Below are 23,990 nucleotides of genomic sequence, written 5' to 3' on the forward strand. Positions count from 1 at the left end.
TAATTACGGAATCTTGCAAAAGACACCTTTCCTGGTGAATGGTGTCCCCACTAGTGACTCAAAGCCGACCTTTCATGGAATCCCATCCGGTTGCCACAGTGACCACAGACGCTTTCCTGATAGGTTGGGGGGGGCATTGTCTAGGGAAGACAGTCCAAGGCATGTGGCAACCTCACAAATACCACTTGCACATCAACCTTCTGGAGATGAGAGCAGTGCTCCTAGCGTTGCAAGCTCTTCAAGATTCTCTCCCTGCCAAGACTATTGCAATACAGACGGACAAAATGTCAGTGGTTTAGCACATCATCAAACAGGGTGGAACCAGATCTTACCCCTTGTGCCGAGAGGCCCTCAGACTGTGGCAATGGGCGATTTCCTTCCAATATTTTTCTGAGCGCAATGCATATCCCTGGGAAATCCAACATAATAGCAGACAAACTCAGCAGGGCTATCCTCATGCCGCAAGAGTGGTCTCTGAAACAGGAAATTGTGGATCTTATTTTCTGCAAATGGGGCCAGCCTTGCTGCGATCTCTTTGCCTCTCCCCTCAACAACAAATGCAGCAGCTAGTTCTCACTTGTTCCTCCTCCAGGTCAGACACCCAGGGATGCTCTAGTCCACAATTGGCCTCAGGGACGACTCTATCCATTTCCCCCCTTCTCCCTAATTCCAAAAGTCATTCAGAAAGCAAAATTGTTGGATTGCAAGATGATCCTCATTGCCCCCTATTGGCCTCGACAGATTTGGTTTCCATTCCTTCACCCCCACCTTCTAGACCAGCCTTGGGTTCTGGACCCAGTACCGGACCTCTTGATTCATCAGTCAGGCGTTACACCAGTCCCTCCAATCTCTCAAGCTCACTCATTGGTTACTCCACTTCCAATCTTAGGCTCCCCAATATTTCCCCAGCAGTGCGTGATGATATTGTTTCCTCCCATAAGACTACAAGGAAAGTTTATGCTAGCAAATCGAAGAGATTCTCTTACTGGGCAGAATCCAGGAATTTAGGTTCTTTTACAGCTCCTGTACACACAATTTTGGGTTTCTTAGCAGAACTGTTTCGAACTGGTGCAGCTGCTGCTACCATCAGAGTACAACTAACTGCCATTTCAAATTTTCACATTGCAGTTTTTAATTCAAGCAATGTCTCTCACATACTGTAAGGTCTTCATGAGAGGTACAGCTCTACTTAGACCCCCAGTGAAAGAGCCCCTTCCACCTTGGGATCTCATTTTGGTTCTGGCCTCCTTGATACTGCCACCCTTTGAACCAGCAGCATCATGTTCTTTGAAATTTCTCTCTTGGAAAACTCTCTTCCTAGTTGCTATTACTTCTGCCAGATGCGTTTCAGAACTCCATGCCCAGTGTGTTCGCCCTCCATACCTGGTTTTTCACAAAGACAGAGTTTCTCTGAGAACCAACCCATCTTTTCTACCTAAAGTTTGTTCAGAACACAATTTGAATCAATCCATTGAACTTCCTGTCCTTTTCCCTAATCATTTCAACAAGGCAGAATACAGATTGCACCAACTGGATGTGCATGGACAACTACGTTTCTGTCTCCATAGAACTAACGAGCTGAGAAAATCAGATCAGTTGCTCCTTTCATTTGCTAACAGCAAACAAGGCCTTCCAGTTTCTAAAGTAACCTTGTCAAAATGGTTATCAGACACCATTGCCTATAATTACCATTTGCGACAAAAAGATCTTCCAGCAAGACCCAAAGGTCATTCAACCAGGTCCGTAGCTACTTCGGTAGCTTTTCAATCTCGATTGCCCGTAGATTCAATTTGTGCAACAGCTACTTGGGCAGATCCTCATACATTTATTTCTCATTACAAAGTAGATGTTGTCTTCCGGGGCAGGGCTTCCTTTGGTTCCAGGGTTCTGAAGAGTGTGTTCAATGAGCCACCCAGGATTGAGGTGCTAGGGACACTGTCCCATCCAGCAAGAAGGAAGTTGAGATTGGACAACTTAACATAAAGAAGTTATGTACCTACCATAATGTTCCACGTTAGTTGTCCTTCATCTCGCCTTCCTTCTTGCGTCCCTCCCTCCTTCCTCTTTCCTTGAGGATTGAGAGGAGTTTTTTCAATGGTTTCACTGGCTAACTTGTTTTGTTCTTGGTTGTTTCCCAAGCAAACCATGACAACTTACTGTTTATCCAGGTTTAATAATAATGGATCATCTTCTATGATTGTCTAGTGTGAGCTGTCTCAAACGAGATCTGGGTAGCTGTTGCTGGGCATTCTGGGATGAGGGGTAGCCTCAAGCCAGTAACGAGCTCTCGAGCTATAGAAAGTGGCCGAGTCGGAGCCAAGGATTGGCTCCGAACCCATCCAGCACAAAGGAAGGCAAGATGAAGGACAACTAACATGGAACGTTATGGTAGGTACATAACTTATTTTTTACAGCAACACTCTTGTAAGACAATGGTGGTATTATTTTAATAGTCTGGAAACAGACTGTGTGCAGTGTATATATTTCAATTTTTGAAATAAATGTGAGCATTTTCAAGATTTTTGAGATAGGATTGTATAAGAAATTTGAAAAATTACACGAGTGTTGAAAATCAACAGTTATGACGTCCTTTTAATATGCTGTGCATCACACCTTACCCTTGTCAGTTATTTATCAATTTGACAACTTGGTATTCCCATTTTTTACAGATTTATAAATGCAAAACCCGTCATCTTCATGTACAGGTTTTAATGTTTTTCCCCCCCTCACAAATGATTTGGGTTTCACTGAAGGTTCCTTTAAACAGTCTAGTACTTTATTTACATTAGTAATATAGAACTTATGAAGAGCCGTGGTGGTGTAGCGGTTAGCATTGTCGCCTCACAGCAAGTGGTTCTCCCATTCGATTCTCTGCTGGAGCGTCTTCTGTGTGGAGTCTGCATATCCTCCCCACAGTCGAGTGACATTTAAAGATATGCTGGTAGGTGCGTGCATGCATAGGTGTGCCTTCTTTGAAGGTTGGGCTTCGGGCTGGCAACTCGGCACCATAAAAATCCACTGCCAATCATTAGCAGACCGGAGTTCCACAGTGGCGACTCCTAACCGGGAAAAGCTGAAAGACATTAGTTTTAATGTAGAACTTTTGACCCAACAGTTTTGAAAACCACCAAAGTTGTGTTACGAGCGTATTTAAATCTCTCAGAATTAATCACATGAGAATGCAGGGTTTTTTAGTATTTTCATTCAGAATTATAAATTTGAAGCAATATCCTAAATGGGATGTGCATTTTTTTAACTTGTTTTTATAGGTACATAGGTAATTACTTTGCTGTTGACCAGTGAAGATTTTAAGCAGCCTAGCCTTAAATTCCTATAGTAGTAGCCTTTATATTGTCAGGTACCACCAAGAATCGAAGAACAGCTGCTGATGTGCCAAATCACAACTTTAATAAAAACATATAGGTCTCACATTCACATTAACATCTACACAGTACGTTTTCGTTTAGAATTACTTCTTCAAATGCGGATTGACTTTTAGAACCATTCCCTTTATACTTCCTCTGCCCTATAGGATTAGTTAATTATCCAGTGAAATTGTACAAATCATTATTCATTAATTGATACAGATTGTGAAAAGCAATGTAATTGTGTAAATGCAGTTTAAAATGAACATTTTAAAACCCAAACAGATGTAATTAGCATTTAAAAACAGTGCTGACAAGTGTACCTTTTCTAAAAAAATCATTGTTAAAACTTCCATAAATTAATGTTTAAATCCTTTGCTTTAAAATTTTAAAAGTTTGCATAAAAAGCATGGAAAAATAAATGGAAAAATAAACATACAGCTCCCTCTAGTGTCTTTTCTTTGAAGTGCAACCATAAAAATACAAAAAGCGCTCACTGCGTATACTTAAACATTTAAATAAAATTATAAATATGTGCGTATGTTATAAACAAATATGTATGCTATAAAAAAAATCTGATTACTGTTAAAAACATGTTTAAAAAGTTAAAATACATATTACAAAACCCTGGCAAATGAATATTCCCTTAGGGAGACATTGTTACAGCTTAGATGCCCTTAATTTAAGCACAGGGGCTATTGAAATGTAATCATTTAATCCAGGAAATTTGTTTGCTTGAAGGGTGATATGTCACCATAGCTCCCTGTATTCAATTGTCACCTCCCATAAACCACCCCTTAAGTACAAGTTCTTTGTCACAAAGTGTAAAGATGGATGGAAAGGGTGGTTTATGGGAGGAGACAATAGTATACAGGGAATGAGACACCTATATGTGTTTTTATTAACGTTGTGATTTGGCACTTCAGCAGCTGGTTTTCTATTCTTGGTGGTACCTGTGGATGTTTTCTTAGTCAATTACGGTGCCTTGGTGGACTTTTGGTGTGTTTTACAGCCTTTATGTTGTGCATGCAAATAACCCAGGAGTTGGCAGGACAAGGACATGTTGGTCAATTTACTTGTGTCTGTCTTTGAAGGAAATGGATGTTGAGCTGGTAGTGAATTTGTTGTTTTCCATCCATTCATCCAGTCTACATTTAAGTAAGAACATGTTTCCCTTTGTGAAATGGAAGGTGGGTCCATACAAGATGTTTTCTTTGACATATACTGAACCTTCCAGTGTACTCAGTGTAGAAAAGAGATTGAGATAACTTGAGCTGGTGTTCTTGCTACCTTTGAACTTATGAATGTTAATGGATCCGGCGGCAAAGCAGATGTTGCCTCTCGGTAGCCTCTATGATATAAAGACAACAGTCCAAGCTGGAGACAGCATACATAAGTTTTGTGATTTTTAAACTCTTGATATTTTTAGTGAGAAAGCTGTGTGGTTGTTCCAGTTGTGACAGGTGTTTGGATAGGGACAATACTGTATGGTGGGTTATCGTCAATGACTGGCCTGATGAGAGCAGAGTATAATGGAATGATACATCTGTGGACCTGGATGTCATACCTTTAGTTATATGGAATGAAAAAGGATTTCTTTACAATAGAGGGTATGTGGTGATCAATGTCAACCTAGCTTCCAAGATTCATAAGTATGCGACTAATTTTTTTTTTGGTGGGGGGGGTCGTCTGGCATCAGTGTGATAGTTACAAGGGAAGGCATACCTGCCACAGGTAATGATTACAGGTCTCTTCTGAGTTTGTCCATGGTTTTGACACCAAGCATTTATTTGCGAAAGCCCCTGTTTGAAGATTTTGTTGTTCTCTGGGCAGTATGTTGACACCACATTTACAGTTCTGTACAAACTGTCAGCTGTAAACCTGTAACATTGGCTTTGACCTCCAAGACTTGAATGACAAAGAGGAATGGCCCAAGGGCTGAACCTTGGGGTACACCTCTATTGATATGTCTTGAAGGATGTACAGCAGACCACCCTAATCATGGTGTCTATTGCTGAGCCAGTTTGCTATCCAATGAATTATGTAGGGATTTACATTTAGATAGAGTTTATCTACAGTACTTGAATGTGGGTTGGTACTGAATGCCTCGAGAGGTCGAGACGTAGTGTGTATTGGGTACTGTCATCCTTTGTTTCAGTAACCTTCACAAAGAAGTCAGTCATGTTAAGTAGCCAGGATCTGCCCTTGATGAATCCAAACTGAGTTGAGAGTTAGTAGGTTCTTTGCCCTTATTTACAAATTCTGTAATGATACTTTCTATGGCCTTACAGATTGGGCTTGTCCGGCTTATGATTCTGCTGTTAATCTTGTGAATTTATGCCCCACCTTTGTGGAAAAGGATGATTGTCACTGTCCTCTGTTTGACACTAAGCCTGTTTGTAGACTAATATTAAATAACCTCTGTTGGTTTGACAAGTCATGTTTCCAGCTGACCAGTAATCAGCCTGGTATGTTATCTGGCCCCATAGAAGTAGTGCTCTTGGTCTTGGATAGCACTTTGTGGACTTGTTCTTGGGAGATGAGAGGGAGAATGTAGATGTGGTTTCATGATCTGGGAATATAGGAGTTGAGACGGGTGAAGTTGGAACTAAATTTGTCTGCTAGTAGATCAGCTATGTCTTCTGGTTCTGAGCATCTGATATCCTTTGCTCTCAGCTCTGCACAATATTGGACATTGAGACATCTAACATAGTTAGACATTGTGGCTGTCTTTCGCTTCGATTGCTTTGGTTGATTGATCTGGGTCCAGAGATGTTTAAATTTATCAAGAGTGCTGTTAGCTTCTTGATACTTTTATTTTTGTGTGCAGTGAGTTATTTTCACTTTTATTATAGGGCCTAATTTATATTTGGGTTCTACCATATGGTTTATTTTTAAATTTGGCCTTGTATTTACTTGCTTTTTTCTTTTTTATATATATTTTAACTGTAATGAAGAATTTCACATCAGTAGTACTAGGACTACATGGCGTACAAGACTTAAACATTTATATACTTATTTTATGCTAAAACAGTGTGCTGAACAGTCCAGCAATGGGAATTCCTCTACTTCAAAAAAACCTAAATCTGATACCACAGCCAGAAAGGCACCGAAGACCATTAAGAAGACCAGTGCAGCTGTTACCAGAAAGTCACAGGTTAGAAGCTCTGTTTTGTATCTTGCAGGCTTTACTTTTGAAGGCATGGTATTGTCACCAGCTTATAGGAAATTAGCTATAAATGTGTGTGAATTATTAATATGAAAACAGACTTCCATTTAGAGAAATTTGCCAAAAATGTCACTGCTTAAATGTTTTTATTTTTGTATAACAGTGTGTATATGCAGTCAGAACAGGTATTGAAACACAGTAGCAGCAATGCATTTTTAGCTGTCTGTATAACAAATGAATAATTTAAACTGTAATTCATCCCACTCATGAAATATTTGCCTTAAATTTTATTAATTGTGGACAATTCCCCCACCACCACAAAAGGATTTTGTATATACAAACTCTGCCTTTCTTAAAAGAAAGGAATCATTGCTAGCACATGATTCAAAACCACACTGACGGTGAATTCCTATAGAAATCAGCAGTCCTTGAGTTCATTATCATGGAGTTGAACTCTTCTGTTGGAATCTTGTAGTTTGGACTAGGGTGGTTTATTTTTTCATTTTTGCTTGAAATGTATTTGGTATTTCTCTAAAACCCGCATTTGCGTGGTTTTGCATGCCGAGCAGTGCCTGTTAGCTAGGGTATAACTATTCCCGGCTACACAAAGTCTACTCTTCAATTGTTCCCTTGGAACTAGACAAACTTTCAACTTAAGCACTGAAATCATTCACTTCTCATCCCTGCACTTGCCCAAAACTCATACCAAGCACTAATAAACCTTAGCACTATAGACCCCCTATACTGTAGAGGAACGACAAGGCTCTCTATTCGACCTTACCAGCCAATCAGAAACAGTTCACTGTACCTATCCAGGCATGTCCAAAGGGCAGATTCAGGTGTACTCTCTAGTCCAACTGGTGAATCTGGGCATTTTGAGGCAATGTTACAATTGCCTCATGTACACAGACAACCCTCTCCTCCTTCCACCAAACACTAATACATGCGAGAGATGCAATTATGCAGCCAAACTGGAGGCTAAGCTCTCTCAACCCAAGACTGGACCAGGCAGTCAAGAGGAGAAGGGAATTACTTGCATCACACCACCTGTGTCACAGACCTATGAAACCAGCACTGGCAAAAAAACACACACAAATGCACAAAAACATACTCTGAGGCTCTAAATAAAAATCTGCAAAAGAAAGAGACCTCCAAAGCAGACATCCAGACAACCTCCACCCCCCCCAACACAAACCATGAAACACATACTTCACAAAGCCAGTGTGCTATGCATTCACAGCCCTTAAGGCAAACTAACATACCCAACACACTGGTAATAGGTGACTGTATAGTCAGGCACACTGACGTCCCACTCACTAGGCTGAGCAAGGAGAAGGTTACTGTTAGTTGCCTGTCGAGTGCCAGGATCCGCCATGTTACACAAGCACTCGGGTCACTCCAGAACAAGTACAAATATGACTCTCTCATTGTCCATGTTGGTGTGAATGACCTGAGCTGTACCTCCCTGGACTACATGAAAAGTGACATGGAGGAGCTCTCTGATCATGTAGCCCAGGCTGGTATGACCCTGACCCTGAGTAGCATTCTGCCCTCACCAAGAATGATACCACGGTATAGAGAAAAAATTATTAATTTCAACAATTGGCTAAGCTTCTGGTGTCATTCAAAGGGGATTCATTGTCTGTCAGTCTGGGATGACATGCTCGACAAGCCACGCTGCTTTGCTAGAGATGGCTTGCACCTGTCACCCTTAGGCTTTTGAATACTGGCCGCGGCTCTTGCCATCCCCATAGTGCCTTTTTTAGGCAAGGCTCAAAAGACAAACCCACCGCCGTAAATAGCACAAGTATCAAAAAACTGAGGGTAATGCTGCTCAATGCCAGAAGTCTAAACCTCAAAATGCACGCACTCGAGGCACTCCTCAGTATGGAGAAAATTGATAAATGTGCAGTAACAGAAACCTGGTTTAAGGCTCCAGAGAGCACCCCAGCACTACCAGGCTACAACTCGTACCATACATTTCGGCCCGAAAACCCGGACTGAAATACAGAAGGCGGGGGGAGTATCCATATTCATCAAGGATACCCACACCTCCAGGTTAGTGGCACAGCACGATGCTTCAGAGATCATCCACGTGCAACTAACAACGGGCAAAACTGCTATTCAAATTATAGCTTGCTACAGATCACCCACCATGTCCCAGGACCCCCACTCTGCATTCCTGGAAACATAAAGGTCCTACCAAACACCCTGATATTGGGTGATTTCAATTATCCAAACATTAACTGGGAGAACTAATCAAGTACGAACTCCCTGGCCCAACATTTCCTAGAATTTATAAACTCAAAAGCCCCGGATTAACTTGTTAATACCCCCACCAGAGGTGATGACATATTGGACCTGGTCATCACTAACATGGGCGACCGGTGTTCTACACCGGAGGTCAACCCCTCGCTGGTTAGATCTGACCATAAACTTAATCACTCTGGATATCCACATTCCTCCACCACCCCTGGTCAAAGAAACCACCGTGAAAAACTTTTCAAAAGCAAACTTCACGTTACTTAAGACCAAGGTGGGAAGTTTCAAAGCCCACATACTAAAGGATAACGCTGTCCAAGCTGCAAAATCCTTTACTAATGCACTCTACGGGCACCTACAAGAATGTATGGATTGTGCTATCCCAAACAAAACCAAGGCTCACTCCTCCAAGAAAAGGAAACCAGTCTGGTTGGACCCCTGCCATAAACAAGCTATACAATAGGAGGAGGAAACTAGTACAGAAAAGAGTAAAATCCCAAGAAGGGAAGACATCCCTGATCAGTATCAGCAATAAACTACATTCCCTCATAAAATCATCCAAGGCTAGCTTTGAAAGAAAAATTGCCATGGACTCCAAAGATAACCACAAGGCATTCTTTAGATATGTCAAGAATCTAAGTGGCAATTCTCAGATATTGTCTATTAATGGATAAATGCGAAAAACCTAAAGAGCGAAAAAACACTGCTAACAAACAAGTAAACGGATCAAGCGCTTTCATCTACCAGCATGTGGACTTCATCAGAATCAATTAATTTAAAAGAACCTATTGAAACACTTTTTGGCGACATCACTGCGCTTCCATTTAAAGAAATACCTCACTAGTAATGTTGCAAAATACTGAGGTATAGCCATTAAATAAAATAGTGCATATTAGATTAAACAATTACATTTCCATCAAGCCTTTTTTATAAATAGTTCAATAAGATATAGAAAATATGAATGCATTTCAACCTATGTATTTTTATTCAATTATTCATATTTAGGCATGCTTTTAATGATAGATATGTATGCGTATATGTTATGGATGTCACCTTCTTATTTGTAGTTCATTTATGGTGATGAAGATACAGATATCTTTTTAACTGTAACCCATACGTATTGTAGATACCATATTTATTATTTCTATTATATTTATTAACTTTTAATATTTATTTAAAAATAGATTTCATTACATCGATTTAGCATTTTTAATAATATTTTATCAATTGTTATTCATTATGTCACATGTATTTTAAATTTTAGACATGTATTCCTTGGGTATAAAAGCAGCTTATGCAGAGTGTATTTAGATTTATGTTGTTTAGATATTCCCATGACAGCCAACATCAGCGACTTTACACATCTGATCATTCATATGTTGTTAGTATATTAATTTTTTTCATTTCTGTATTTATTTTTATGTATTTAGTTAAAATATATTGAGCCTAATATGCACTTTTATTTAATGGATATACGTCAGTATTTTGCAACTTTACTAGTGAGGTATTTCTTTAAATGGAAGCGCAGTGATGGCGCCACAAAGTGTTTAAATACGTTCTTTTAAATTAATTAATTGATTTTGATGAAGTCCACATGCTGGTGGATGAAAACGTTTGATCCGTTTACTTTATCAGTGGTTTTTCACTCTGTCGCATGTATCCATTAATAAACAGGACGTATTATTGCTTCATTTGTGGGCTCTATCCTTCTGGACAAGACTAGTGTTTATTTTTCTTTGTGGACAGTACACTATTCTTACACTTGAATTCTCAGATCTGCTCGGAGTTAGTGCAGAATGGCACACAATACACTGAGCCGACCGATATAGCCAACATCCTGGCAGACCGGTTCAGTGCATACTTCATCCCCCTCTCACCCCCAAAAGGGCCCATAACTATACCAGAAGACTGTATTGCCCCTGAAATCACAGATACTTAGGTTAAAACAGCCCTTTCCAAAGCCAGAAACACAGCATCAATGGGACCAGACGGTGTCCCAGGCTGCATCCTACACGAGCTCAAAGATGAACTAACCCCCTCACCTAAACACACTGTTTAAACTCAGCCTCTCCACAGGCTACGTGCCCACAGAGTGGTGCACAGCAACGCTTATTCCGCTTCACAAAGGTGGAGCCACAACGGACCCTGGGAACTATCGCCCTATAAGCCTGACTAGCTTGGTCTGCAAAGCTATGAAGCGCATCATCATGGATCTCATTAACAGAGACATTGGAAACATCCAAACCCTGGACCCAGCCCAATTCGGCTTTAAGGGCAGATCATGCCTCCTAAACCTGGTGGACTTCTTTGAGACAAGTTACCAAGGCTATAGACGAGGGAAAGGTGGTCCACACAGCCTACCTAGACCTCGCAAAGGCCTTCAACACTATTCCCCACTCTGGTATTATAGACAAGCTTGCCAGCCTGAACATAAACCCCTACGCCACTAGATGGGTTGCCAACTGGCTCACGGACAGAACCCACATGGTAAGAGTTGCAGGAGCTAGGTCTGACTCTAAACCTGTTAAAAGTGGTGTTCCCCAGGGCTCAATCCTAGGACCCCTCTTGTTCGGCATATTACTTCTCAGAGGTACAGCCAAGCACAGGAGGTCTATGGCTAACCAAGTTCACAGACTACTGCAAACTAGGGGTGATAATTGACTCTCCGGCTGTCACAGACATCCTCCAAAAAGGTCTCACTAAGACACATACCTGGTGTCAAAACCATGGTCTCAAGCTAAATGCCAAAAAGTGCATAGTCATACCCTTTGGAAAAAACAAAGTACCCACAAACTGCCACATAGGTGGTAGCCCCCTAAATACGGAAGACTTAATAAGGGATCTGGGGACCCAAGTAGATAGTAACCTCTCCTTTGATAATCACATTGCCAAAGTGGTTAGAAAGTCCTTCTATGTAGCCCACCTAATCACAAAAGGGTTCGCATCCAGATTGAAAAAGGTCATTGGGCCCCTCTACACATCACTCATCAGACCAATCATAGAGTGCAATGCCCCATTTGGGATGTACCTTACAAGACACCTGCAACAACTGGAAAAACCTCAGAAGGTCCTCACCAAGAGGACTGGCCTCAAGCAGATGCCCTATGCAGCTCGACTGAAGAAACTCCAGCTGTACTCTGTTGCATACCGCCTACTCAGAGGTGATCTCTGCCTGACATACAAGGCCATGTCCAACCCAGAATTGATGGACATGCTCCACTTAAAGAAAACCATATCCCCTTGAGCCACATGCTCCAGGGATGTAAACCTCACCACAACAATAAATAGGACATGCTGGAGGTTGATTCCTGTCCCAGAGACTTCCCATGGTCTGGAACAAGATTCCAGTCTACATTAGGCAGAGCTCCTCACTAACCCTCTTCAAGAGAAACCTTGACGAGTGGATGGGAAACAGAAAGTTTACCCCAGGGATCATTTCAATGGCTCTACTGGACAGAAGCACAGGGAACTAATCTAAAGGGGTGGCGAAAGCCAAAACATTCCGGCTAGGCTTATAAATCCCTTTGGGCCGATAGCCTAGTTACCTACTTATGAGAATGAAACAAGAAGTGCCCTTTGTTCTAAAGTTTCAGTGACTAAAAAACACTTTAGAATGGAGCAAGTTATTGGGGTAGAAGTTTATAGTAGTATGTATCACACTAAATTGGTTGCCCATTTATCCCAAAGGCTTGTCGACGCATTTTAAGTTGGGCTTAAATATTTCTGATCTTTATGAAAGATGCTATCACAGTGTTTATTAATGTTGGCCTTTTTCCATGCAGATGCGTTATCTTGCCTGTTTTTGCTCCTCACTTGAAGAGTTGAGTTAGTGGGCACTAGTTGGTGTTAGAGATAGGGTGCTGCTTTTCCAGCTACACTTCTATTATTGATTCAAAGGATTTCATTGGAGGATTAGCCTAATGCAGCTGTAGTATTTGCAGGCTAAGCCCTTTGTATCACCTTGTAATTTGGATATAGTCTTAACCTGCAGCCTTTCTTCATTTGTTAGTTATTTGCAAGGAAGTGTATTTTTTTGATACAGTCAACCACATTTGAAGTAGTAAGGATGTGCACTAGAACTTTTTGTTGGCTATGGTCAGTCTGTGGATAGAACACCAAGAAAAAATATTTTCAGGTACCTTTTAATGTTTCAAAGGGCGAGAGAATCCCCTCTTTAATTCTCTCATGTTATCCATTTAGTCAACATGAGAGTAGTTTGTAACCACAGCAAACAAGGGAAATGTATTCATATTCCATTATGCTGATAAACTGAGGGTATGTGAGTGGTAAATTCAACTAGCCACTTTGTTGTGGCAATTTCCGTTTCAAGTGAGACAATAATTCTAATAGGCAAACTTGAGTCAGTGACAATATCTTATGAATAGTCTCTTTTTCCTCTATCTCAGAAACGTTCTGCATGTGGGACACTTTTTCTATTTGATGTTTGTATCCCCAGCCTGTACATAATTTATTTTAATCATCCTCTCCTCTTTGAGGGGAATGCTAAGAAATGCTCATTAGCACCTCATAGCCTTAGTCATCTGTGATAACTGCCTAGCTTAAATCAGTTTTGTAGAGAATAATTTATTTTGTTATAGTAACTTGTGATGATCAAACAGATACCATTGCAGTAGGTTAACCTAAATGGACCCTACTTCCACTGCAACTCGTCCGCTTCACAAAGCTAAGGTTGCTTTCCATTCACTGAGTGTCGGGAGCTGGAGCAGAGCTCCATAAAAATACAGTTGGAGAACTAAAAGCTTCAGAGCTTTTTTCCCCACAGAAAAGAGCATTCCCCTTGTTGGCCACATGGAAATGTCAGTTGGCTAACTAAAAGTCCTCATTGTGGAAAGTGATCCATTTTATTTTATGAGGAAAGCTGATGTTTTTCCTGTCAAAATGGCGCATTAACTGGGAAACTGAAAATTCTGGTCTGTATTTCATGTCTATGACACATCGGTTTAGGCTTCTTTGAACATTTTGTGAAGAAAAGTTTTACTTTTGACTAAAATTGTCCTTATTTGAAAGTGTGTTTGGGGTAAGGATACTGTGGTTCTGGGGAAAGTGGCAGTAGTTTACTTGCCTCAGAACCACTTGTTTTCTGCCTTGCACATCAACGGCTAATCCAGGCTGTTTCCTGCCTTAAACATATTGTCATTTGCTTAGTTATAGAACAACATTCAGTCTTCATTTGTTTGTTTAACATTTGATTACCAGGAAAGTCTGATAAGGAGCCCATTTTTAGCAGAGGCCCAGGGAGAAAAGCTCCAAAATATTACAAAACATTGTATGAAAAATAATTTTAGAGTCTTTAAAAATTATACAAAAAAACAACTACAGATTAATTGTACCAGCTTAATTCATGGAAGTACCCTCTCCAAAATGCAAAAAGAAAATGGTAAAGGAGTCCCTGGGTGTCAGGCCTGCTCCTATTTCTGCCTCAGCTGTTGGTAAATGACTCTGCTGTGTTATGTTGCTCAGAATGCCTGTCTTTCTCCACCAGTTCTCTGTGTAGATTTTTGCACCCACCAATGGCTTGGGGGATAGCCACATCCTCTGTGACTGTGGGGATGTCCTTGGTGTGCAATGAAGTGCTGCTTTTGTCTGAGTTAGGAGAAGGGGCAGGTGAAAGGTCTTCACTTGGCCTGGATAATGAAGTGGAAGCTGGGACCAGTGTGCCTACTTGGTGACTGACTGTTTTCAGGAAGATTGTGCTTGGTGAGGAAACAATTTGTCTCCTGTTTCATTTTCTGTGGACAGGGCAGATTTACTGGAATTTTCCAAGGAGTATATATATATATATATATAGTTTTTTTTTTCTGTTTAGGCATGAAAAGTGCGAGTTGCAGGGGATTTCAGTCAAAAGCGCGCACACTGCAGGAAATGGTTATACTTCAGGAATTTCTCTTGGGCAGAGCTTTCTGATTCTCAGGAAAGTATTTCTTCAGATATCCCTGCTGAAGAGATTTCCTTTGCTGACAAATTAAAATGAAAGAGGTTTTTATTTATTTATTTATTTATTTAATTTATTTATTTAAATTTGTTGACCGGGAGTGTCCGACTGGACGTGGGTCCATTTTCAGCGGAGGCCCAGGGAGAAAAGCTCCACAGTAAAATAAACAGACAGTAGTTACATTGGATTACATAGTGATTAACAATTTAACATAGAAATTACAACATATTTACAGATGAACATAGTACATCAGTAGACAACTAGAATCTTTATCTGTGAAGTACATAACAGGCATTAACAAATGTAACAATGAGAAGTTCCTGCTGTATAATAAGTACTAGGCTTATTTTATATCGTTAATGCTGTTCCTGTGATACAAAAAATGTATTATGGGTTGTTTGTTATAAATAGCTAAAGCTGCAGCTATTCTTCTTGTCTTTCCTACCTTAGAGAATGTTTTTCTCACCACTACCATCTTTCCTGATAGTCAGCTTCCTTCTCCCAAAGTGTCTAACAGTTATACAGGGTAGCATAGATTCACAAGCACCTGTTTGCTAATCCTAATGCAGCCCCAGAAGTTGGTCATCATTCGATTACTACTGCAGTAGCTTCAGCTGTATGGGTTGTATTCGGGTAAGAGTATAACAGCTGGCCATCTTCCAACGCTTAACAACACCTTCTGCATGCCCAGCCAGTGAGAGTGGTTTGGCTGCCAAGCCCTTTTGAGCTTTATTGACACCAAAGTGTGTGCTCCTCTTGCTGGATTTCAGGGGTCAGTAGTTTGCTAACACTTGTGCATTTCTGGGCAGGTAAGTTCATTTTGGGGGAGAAACATTCCACAAATTATTTTTCTTTAATATTTTAAGCTTGCAAAAAGTGTTTGACTGTCACATGACTTGGTCACTATTTGCTTTACTTTCTACTTTCAAGGGAAAAGTTGATTTCCTCTTCCTTAAACCATTCATTTTTTCCTTATCTCACTCTGGTGTAGTCCCCATAGTACCCTTGGTGGGGAAAGGAAAACCACTCTTGTCGATATTAAAGGAAGGGACAAGGAAGTACTTCTGTGTCTGGTTAGATGGGATGCCTGTTCCTAGTGATGTTTTGCCTGTCTGATGTAAGTGTGCTTTTTCTGAAATATTTTCTAAGTCTTTATTGGCCTGAATGTATCCATAAAGATTTAAAAAGCAAAAAGTTGTGGACATTCAGAAGCTGTGTAGCTGAACCACTGGTCTGTTCTTGAGGTAATTTGCATATATTCCATGGGCCTTCTACTTCAAGAGGTTGAAGGGTTTTATGCTGTGAAGACTCTAGCTTGGCTGGATGCTTCATGTAGTTTTTATTGAATGATTTGTCTGTGTGACCTTTTCAGCCTTTGGTTTGGATGTTTGGAATATTTTGCAGGCATCCAAATGTTTATGGACATAGTTTGATTTTAAGCTCTGTGTTTCTAAAGTATAGCAAAACAATCTACTTATGTTGTACTGATAAGGTCAGAAAAGACTGAAACATGACATGAATGCAGCTAGTAGGGTTTGGCTTTATTGGCCTGAATGTACTCGTAGACTTGAAAGTAAAATGTCGTGGGCATTCAGGCACCATGTACCTGAAACACTGGTATGTTCTTAAAGGGCCATGTGCATATATCCCATAGGATTGCTGTACCGAAGACATATAGCTGAAGCACTGGAATTTAGTCATTTGCATATATTTCACAGACTTTGCAGTACAGTAGGTTTAAGATATTACATAATAAGGAATCTAGTTTGGCTGGGTCTTTCTTGCAGTTTTTTACTTTAGAAATTCTTGTTAAAAGAAGCAAAAAAAGGCAGACATTTATCTTTACCTGTCCCTGTGGTTTATTGGGATTAGTTGAGGGCTTAATTCAGACTCTAGACCCTACCAGTTCTGGTTTTCTGTGATGAGACATTGAATATGAACATGACTTGAGGGGAAAGCTTAGCTTCTATTTTCTCTCCTCAGGTTTCTGATTCTGAGAATGTTTCTTCTGATAGTACTTTGGAAGGAGTTTCTTTTTCTGAAACCATATACAGTGTTTATCAGTTTTTCAGTGGGAACTTAATGATCTTCCACTGTTTGTAAAGAAATTATGATTCAGTGTTTTTTATTTTCATCCGATACAACGTATAGTTTGTCAGATCCGGTTGGATCAGACATTGGCACCTTATGCTATAGTACTGAATCTGAGAGCTCTGACTCAACCCATACCCACAATTCTCCTCTTCTGCCTGAATCATCTCCAATCTTGTTTGCCACCTGCCTAATCAGATGTGTTGACCAAGAACTCCATTCTGTTTCATAAGTGAAACATTTTTCCCTTTAAGACCTTTACCAATAGCTTCTTCCTTGAGGTCTGGTCTATCCACTAGAACAGATGTCCAGAAAAGAGTGGATACTCAAATGTCTTCCCTACAGTCATTCCCCATTGTAGCCATGAAACTTCTATCTAATGCAGCAGATTGTACAGCAAGGGCAGCCATCACAGATATTACCATGCAACATCATGCCTGGATGTGGCTTTGCGGGAAGCTTTAAGACTTCTTTCATAAATGCTCCCTATGATGGCGCCGCCTCATTTGGACCAAAAGTAAAGGAAAAGCTTACCAGGAGAGGAGAGAGCAATAAGACCTCGTCTGCTGTAGGGATAATTTTTTCTTTACTCAGCAAAGATCCTTAGCAGAAATCAGAGGAGGAAGGACAATGTGGTTCAGGAAATCCCAAAGTTTTCAAAAGGACACATCTGGGGACAGGCATTCCTGAGGCAGAGGAGGAGGGAACTTCACTGGATGTCACCCATGAGGCAGAGGTGGTCTGCAAAACCATGGATGTTCTTCATCTCACATTGCTGCAGTCCTGACACTTGGGTAGTCCGCTGTCCCAGTCGGCCCGAATACCAAAGTATAAGGCTGACGTTGGTCAAGGCGCATTAGTCTGACGTCAGGACGTCAGGGTACAAATGCGCATGACCGACGTCATTTCCTCAGTCTTTTTTGCCGCATGGTCCGATGCAGAAGCAGTTTTGCAAGTGCAGGTTGGCGTTCTGAGATTTTCCGAAGTCGGAGTTTCAGACCGAATCCAAGTTGGCTAAGTACCCCGTTGGGGAATATTTTGGTTTTTTCTTGCCTCAGTATTTTACCGGATGTCAGAAAAAGTGAATAACTGTATTTCTTGTGGGAAACAGATACCTCATAGGGATTACCATACCTTGTGTATACCTTGCTTAGGGCCTGAGCACGACGTTGTTGGCTGTCGCTCTTGTGCTAGATTTAACAAACGCACTATAAAGAGAAGATTAGATTGTGCCAGGTTAGTTTTGGGAAGCGGTGTAATTATAAAATGCCGTCGGATGCTCCGACGCCCGCTTCGTCAAAAAAGCGCAAGGACAAAACAGCAAAGCCTAGGCTGGAAGAACCGTCAGTACCGGACGTCGGTTCTTTAGAGGGCTCGGTGGAGCCAGAGGTTCAGCCAGAAATTTCTTTGGAATCCCAGGGAGAGACTTTATTTACTGCAAGATGTGACCTCTCAGGAGGTAGGCCAGGCGGAAGGGGCTTCTCAGGTAGCTGTTCTTCCCTCCCTTCCTAAGGTGGTTAGGCCCTCCCCTGCTGTTTCCAAGGCTTCTCCCAGGGGCAGGCCAGGTTTTGTTTCAGGTGTTACCCCTAGTTCTTCAGGGTCTGTACCTAAGAAGCATATGCTTAAGATGGCAGAAGATTTGATTACAATGATTAGAGGTTCTATGCCCCTCCTGATAAGAGGCCTAGGGTGGAACCTGAGCTTGGGAGTTTTGAGCAGTGTTCGGATGCTTCTGAGTCTTCGGCTGAAGACTTGCAGGAGTATTCCCTTACTCTGATTCTGATGTAGATGATTCTACTCCTTCTGCTTCTCCTCCTGAGGATTTTTCATTTTCAGAGACTCTTCATTCCATGAGGGAGCATTTTAAATGGGAAGGTCAGGATTTCTCTGATTCCAGGAAGAGGCTTAGGGAATTTTGTTTCTGCCCCAGCATAGGCCTTTAGCTATACCTCCTGTTCTAGATGTGGTGGAGGATGTTTTTGCAGAGGCTTCTCTGAACCCTGATTCTTTGCCTCCTGCTCCAGTTAAACCGGATAGATATTATAGGGTGCCTGAAGCTCATAAGTATCTTTTTAAGAGTCCTAGGGCAGACCCAGAAACTGTTTCTCAGGGGCCTAAAGGTGTTAAGGCTTCTGTTGTTAAAAATCCTGTTCCTCCTGATAAAGAGGCAAGGGCTTTGGATAGATGGGGAAAGAAAGTGTATACTTCTTCCACTTTGGCCATGAGAGCTTTGAATTGTCAGTTTCACATGTTGAAATACCAAAATTATCTCCTTTCACAATTAAAGTCTAAGGTAGATGCTTTGGCGGAAGGTATTGAGTGTAAAGAGTTGCAGGATTTAGTTCATGTTTCTGAACAGGTGGGTAAACATTCTTTGCAATGTGGTTTTGATGCTGTGCAGGCCTCTTCGAGGGTGGCTGCCACTGGTTCGGTTCTTCGCAGGCACGCCTGGCTGAGGGATCAGAATTTAGCTGAGCATGTGAAGACAAGGATTTTAGATGCTCCTTTACAATCTGATGTGTTGTTTGGTTCGCCTGTGGAAGCAGTTCTAAAGAAAATGGAAGACAAGGCTAAGTCTATGCAGACTGTTAAAGATTTTTGCAGGTTCAGCCTCCAAGTTTAGTAGAAATTGGCCTACCAAGGGGTGGACATATCCTGCTTATGATTCCCAGTCTAGGGGTAGGTCTAGACGTGGTAGGGGCAGAGCTCAAAGTTCTTTTAGGCCTAGAACAGGGAGTTCACCTGCTCAGTCTTCTGGTGAGGGCAGGGGTCAGTCCTTTTGTAAACAGACCCAATGACCTGCCTTTTCAGCTGCCAGAATCTTCTCGTCTGGCAGCACCTTTGGGAGGAAGGTTGGCACTTTTCAAAGAAAACTGGAGTTTAATTACCCAAGACAGATGGGTATTGGATATCATGCACCACGGTTACAGGTTTTATTTCCATACCTTGCCTCCTTTCAAAGGCATGCCAGACATTCCTCCTCAACAAAGGAAAGAGGCTCAAAGGCAAATTTCTCTGTTGCTCCAAATAGGGGCCATTCAGCCGGTTCCTGTGCCAGAAAGGGGCCTAGGATTTTATTCTTGCCTGTTCCTAGTACCAAAAAAGGGGAACACGTGGAGACCAATTTTGGATCTGTCTATCCTCAACACTTATCTGGACATTCCCAAGTTCAAAATGTTGACGTTACAACAGCTTTTACCTCTGCTGGGCAAAGATCACTGGATGGTAACTTTGGATCTCAAGGAAGCTTACCTTCATGTTCCTATCAGTCTAATTTGCAGGAAGTATCTGCGTTTTCGAGCTGGGAATTCTCATTATCAGTTCTCTGCATTGCCCTTTGCCTTATCTACTGCGCCCAGAGTATTCACAAAGGTTCTGGCTCCAGTGATAGCTTTCTTCAGGCTAAAAGGAATACAAATCTATCCTTATTTGGACGATTGCCTGCTTCTGGCTCAAGAAAGGGACGTGCTTCTTCAGCATTTGGAATATGTGATAGCAGTGCTAAGATGCCTAGGGTATTCTGTGAACGAAATAAAGTCCAGTCTAGTACCCTCTCAAGACATGTGCTTTCTGGGTGTGAGACTGAATACAGCAACCCAGATGGCCTTTTTAACCCTGGACAAACAAAAGAATCTTTCTCTTTACTTCCATCAACTATCTCATCAGTCCGGGCTGACTGCAAGGACAGTCCTTCAAGCCTTAGGGTTCATGGCATCTTGTATTCTGGTACTTCCCAATGCCAAACTGCATATGAGGAAGCTACAATGGTATCTCAAAAATTTATGGACACAGCACTGCCAGGATTTGGACACTGTCATTCAAATAATACCTTGCATTCAAAAGGAATTTTTGTGGTGGGCTCAGGAATGTCACCTAAACAAGGGAGACTCTGTGACCCGGCCAGAGGCGAGTCAGATTCTAACGACAGATGCCTCAGACACAGCTTGGGGAGCTCATCTGAATGGAAAGTGGATACAAGACAAGTGGCCTGCCAGACTGCAGCATCTACATATCAACATGAAGGAGATGTTAGCAGTCCAGTTTGCATTACTGGCTTTCAAGGATTTACTTCTTCCAGGGCAGGTGTTGATTCTAACAGACAACACAACTGTCATGTGGTACATCAACAAACAAGGGGGAACACATTCTTATCCTCTATGCAGGCAAGCAATGATTTTGTGGGAGACTGCGTTAAGCTTGCAACTGAATCTTCAAGCAAGGTTTCTGCCAGGAGCGCAGAACTCCTTAGCAGATGTGTTAAGCAGGCAAATCATGGATCCCCACGAGTGGAAACTGGATCTTCATGTATTTCAGACATTGACAGTGTCCTGGGGAACTCCAGACATAGATCTGTTCGCTTCTCCACTAAACCACCAGCTGCCAAAGTTTTGCACGAAAAGGTTTCATCACACAGCCTGGAAAGTGGATGCTCTTTCTTTCAGTTGGAAAAATCTTCATGTGTATGCCTTTCCACCTCTGCCTCTCCTCCCAAAGGTACTCCTAAAGGTCAGACAAGACAAGCCAAGGATGATTTTAATAGCTCCAGATTGGCCTCGGCAGCACTGGTACCCATTACTGAGGAGTCTGGTAAGGAAGCCTCCATGGCCCTTACCTTTGATTCCGCACCTATTGTCTCAGAAGGACGGGCATCTACTCAATGTCAAGCTTCACTCTCTTCATCTAACAGCCTGGCATATTCTGTTTTGAACCATAGCAGGTCTCAGCTTCCTCAACAAGTTTTGAATGTGATTATGGAAGCCAGAAGACCTAGTACAAGGAAAGTGTACGCAAGAAAATGGAAGAGATTTTTATTTTGGTGTGCAGCAAAGGATTGGGATGTTTCTGAGCCAAATTTGAGTGTGGCTCTTCAATATCTTACTGAGTTATTGGACAAAGGTTTGTCTTTCTCTTCCATTAAGATTCATGCTGCAGCAATTTCAGCTCACTATGATTGTAACCCACCATTGTTTTCTCATCCTTTGTTCAAGCAATTTCTTAGAGGGGCAAAGAATATAAGACCCCCACGTAGAGCTCCTACTCCTGCTTGGGACCTCAATTTTGTGTTGGAGAAACTCACTCTACAGCCTTTTGAGCCTGCAGCTACTGCTGAATTGAAATATTTGTCATGGAAGACTGCTTTTTTGTTAGCCATTACCTCTGCAAGAAGGGTGTCTGAATTGCAGGCCCTTATGGCGGTTGAGCCTTTCCTGATTTTTCATAAGGATAGGGTATCTTTACGTACTAATCCTTCCTTTATGCCTAAAGTGGTTTCTAGTGTGGCTTTAAACCAAACTATTCATTTGCCTACCTTTTATGCAGATCCCCAAAATAAGGGGAAAAGATTTTGCACACTTTAGATGTACATAGGCAATTACGTTATTATTTAAGCAGGACTAAGGATTTTAGGCAGTCTCAGCAGTTGTTTGTTTCTTTTGCTTTGAGTTCTCAGGGTAAGCCTGTGTCAAAACAAACTATTTCTAAGTGGATTGGGTTTTGCATTACTTTCTGTTATTCCCATCATGGCAAGGAGATTCCAGCTGGGGTTAGGCCTCATTCCACTAGGGCTACTGCCACTTCAACAGCATTTCTAAGGGGGGTGGCAACTAAGGATATTTTGGAGGCAGCTACTTGGAGTTCAGTGCATACCTTCTCTAAGCATTACCACCTTCCTCTCTACTCTAAATCTAGGGCTGGTTTTGCCACTGCTATTTTACAGGGCATGTTGTCAGCTCCTGCTTCTTTGTGATTTGCCATCCTCCCTTACCTCTGCTTTGGGATTCTACCCAAGTGTCAGGACTGCAGCAATGTGAGATGAAGAACATAGTACAGTTTTGTACCTACCATAAATGTAGATGTTCAAGATCCACATTGCTGCAGTCCAATTTACCCTCCCTCCTTCCCTCTGTGTTTAGGGGTGGTTGTGTGGGTAGGATTGTACCTTTCTGACTTTGTATATATTGTACATATATTTGGTACAGGGGTGTTTGGTGTGTTGTTTTTTGGTTTGGCCTTATCTTTTTAGGGTCTTCTGACATCTGGGGCAAGAAAAGACTGAGGAAATGACGTCGGTCATGCGCATTTGTACCCTGACGTCCTGACGTCAGACTAATGCGCCTTGACCGACGTCAGCCTTATACTTTGGTATTCGGGCCGACTGGGACAGCGGACTACCCAAGTGTCAGGACTGCAGCAATGTGGATCTTCGAACATCTACATTTATGGTAGGTACAAAACTGTACTTTTCAGTGGGCTGTTCAGAGGACTCTTATTGTCCCTGAATGTTTCAGACTGCTGCATTCTGGGGACAATTGGGGAATGCTTCTCCTTGGGTGCTAAGGATAGTCACCAGAGATTATACAGTACCCTTTCTAGACTTCCCAAGCACAAGCAGAAGATTCCTGATACTCCCTCCAATCAGGTGGAATCTGCAGCAACAGAGGTTTTAAAGATGTTTGACAAAAGGCAACCGTCCCCCACCTCCTCAACCCTCCAACCAACTAGGATCTGGAGTCTCTTCCAGGTTTGTTTTAGTTCCAAAAAAGACAGGGGGCCTCAGACCAATATTGGATCTCAGCAATCTAAATCAGTATGTAAAATGGACAGAATTCCAGTTAGTCACAATACAGTCCATTCTACCTCTTATGAGGAGGACGATTTGCTGTATTGATCTCCAGGATGCCTGCTGTTGTATCAAGATCCAGAGGCAATCCTGGAGATTTCTCATTTTCCAGCAGGAAGCCAATCACTGTCAGTTCAGGGTGCTGCAGTTGTGCTCACCACAGTCCTCCAGGTGTTAACCAAGATAATGGCAGTTGTAATATACAGTGGTGGATTACATCCCAGACAGTTGCTCAGGGCAGACCTTACTGTCCCCCTACTTCCAAGGCCACAGTCACCATGGAGGTCTTCCTTCTAGGGTGAGGTATTTTGTAAGGAAGATAATTCAAGGAATGTGGTCATCAACAGAAGTCAAACTTAACATCAATGTCTTGGAGTTGAAGGCATTCCTCCTAAGGTTGTAGGCTTTTCAGGATCTCCCATCCAAGAATATGATTGCCATCCACTTTGATAACACGTCTGTAGTTTGGTATGTCATCAAACAAGGTGGAACACACTCATACCTCTTTGCCAGGAGGCCATGAGAGTTTGG

At 41.8% G+C, this 23,990-nt stretch overlaps 1 protein-coding gene across 1 annotated transcript in view; it reads left to right on the top strand.

Moving 5' to 3' along the window:
* The window catches only part of CDCA2 (cell division cycle associated 2), a 1,716,206-nt gene that overhangs the window by 1,402,838 nt on the left and 289,378 nt on the right, over positions 1-23,990 (top strand). The window contains exon 10 of the mRNA XM_044083154.1: positions 6,400-6,522. Within this exon, the coding sequence (XP_043939089.1) occupies positions 6,400-6,522 (123 nt within the window). The remainder of the gene's footprint in view (positions 1-6,399; positions 6,523-23,990) is intronic.

This window comes from Protopterus annectens, chromosome 9.part0 (assembly GCF_019279795.1).
Source record: "Protopterus annectens isolate FY-2018-M chromosome 9.part0, PAN1.0, whole genome shotgun sequence".
Lineage (NCBI taxonomy): Eukaryota > Metazoa > Chordata > Ceratodontiformes > Protopteridae > Protopterus > Protopterus annectens.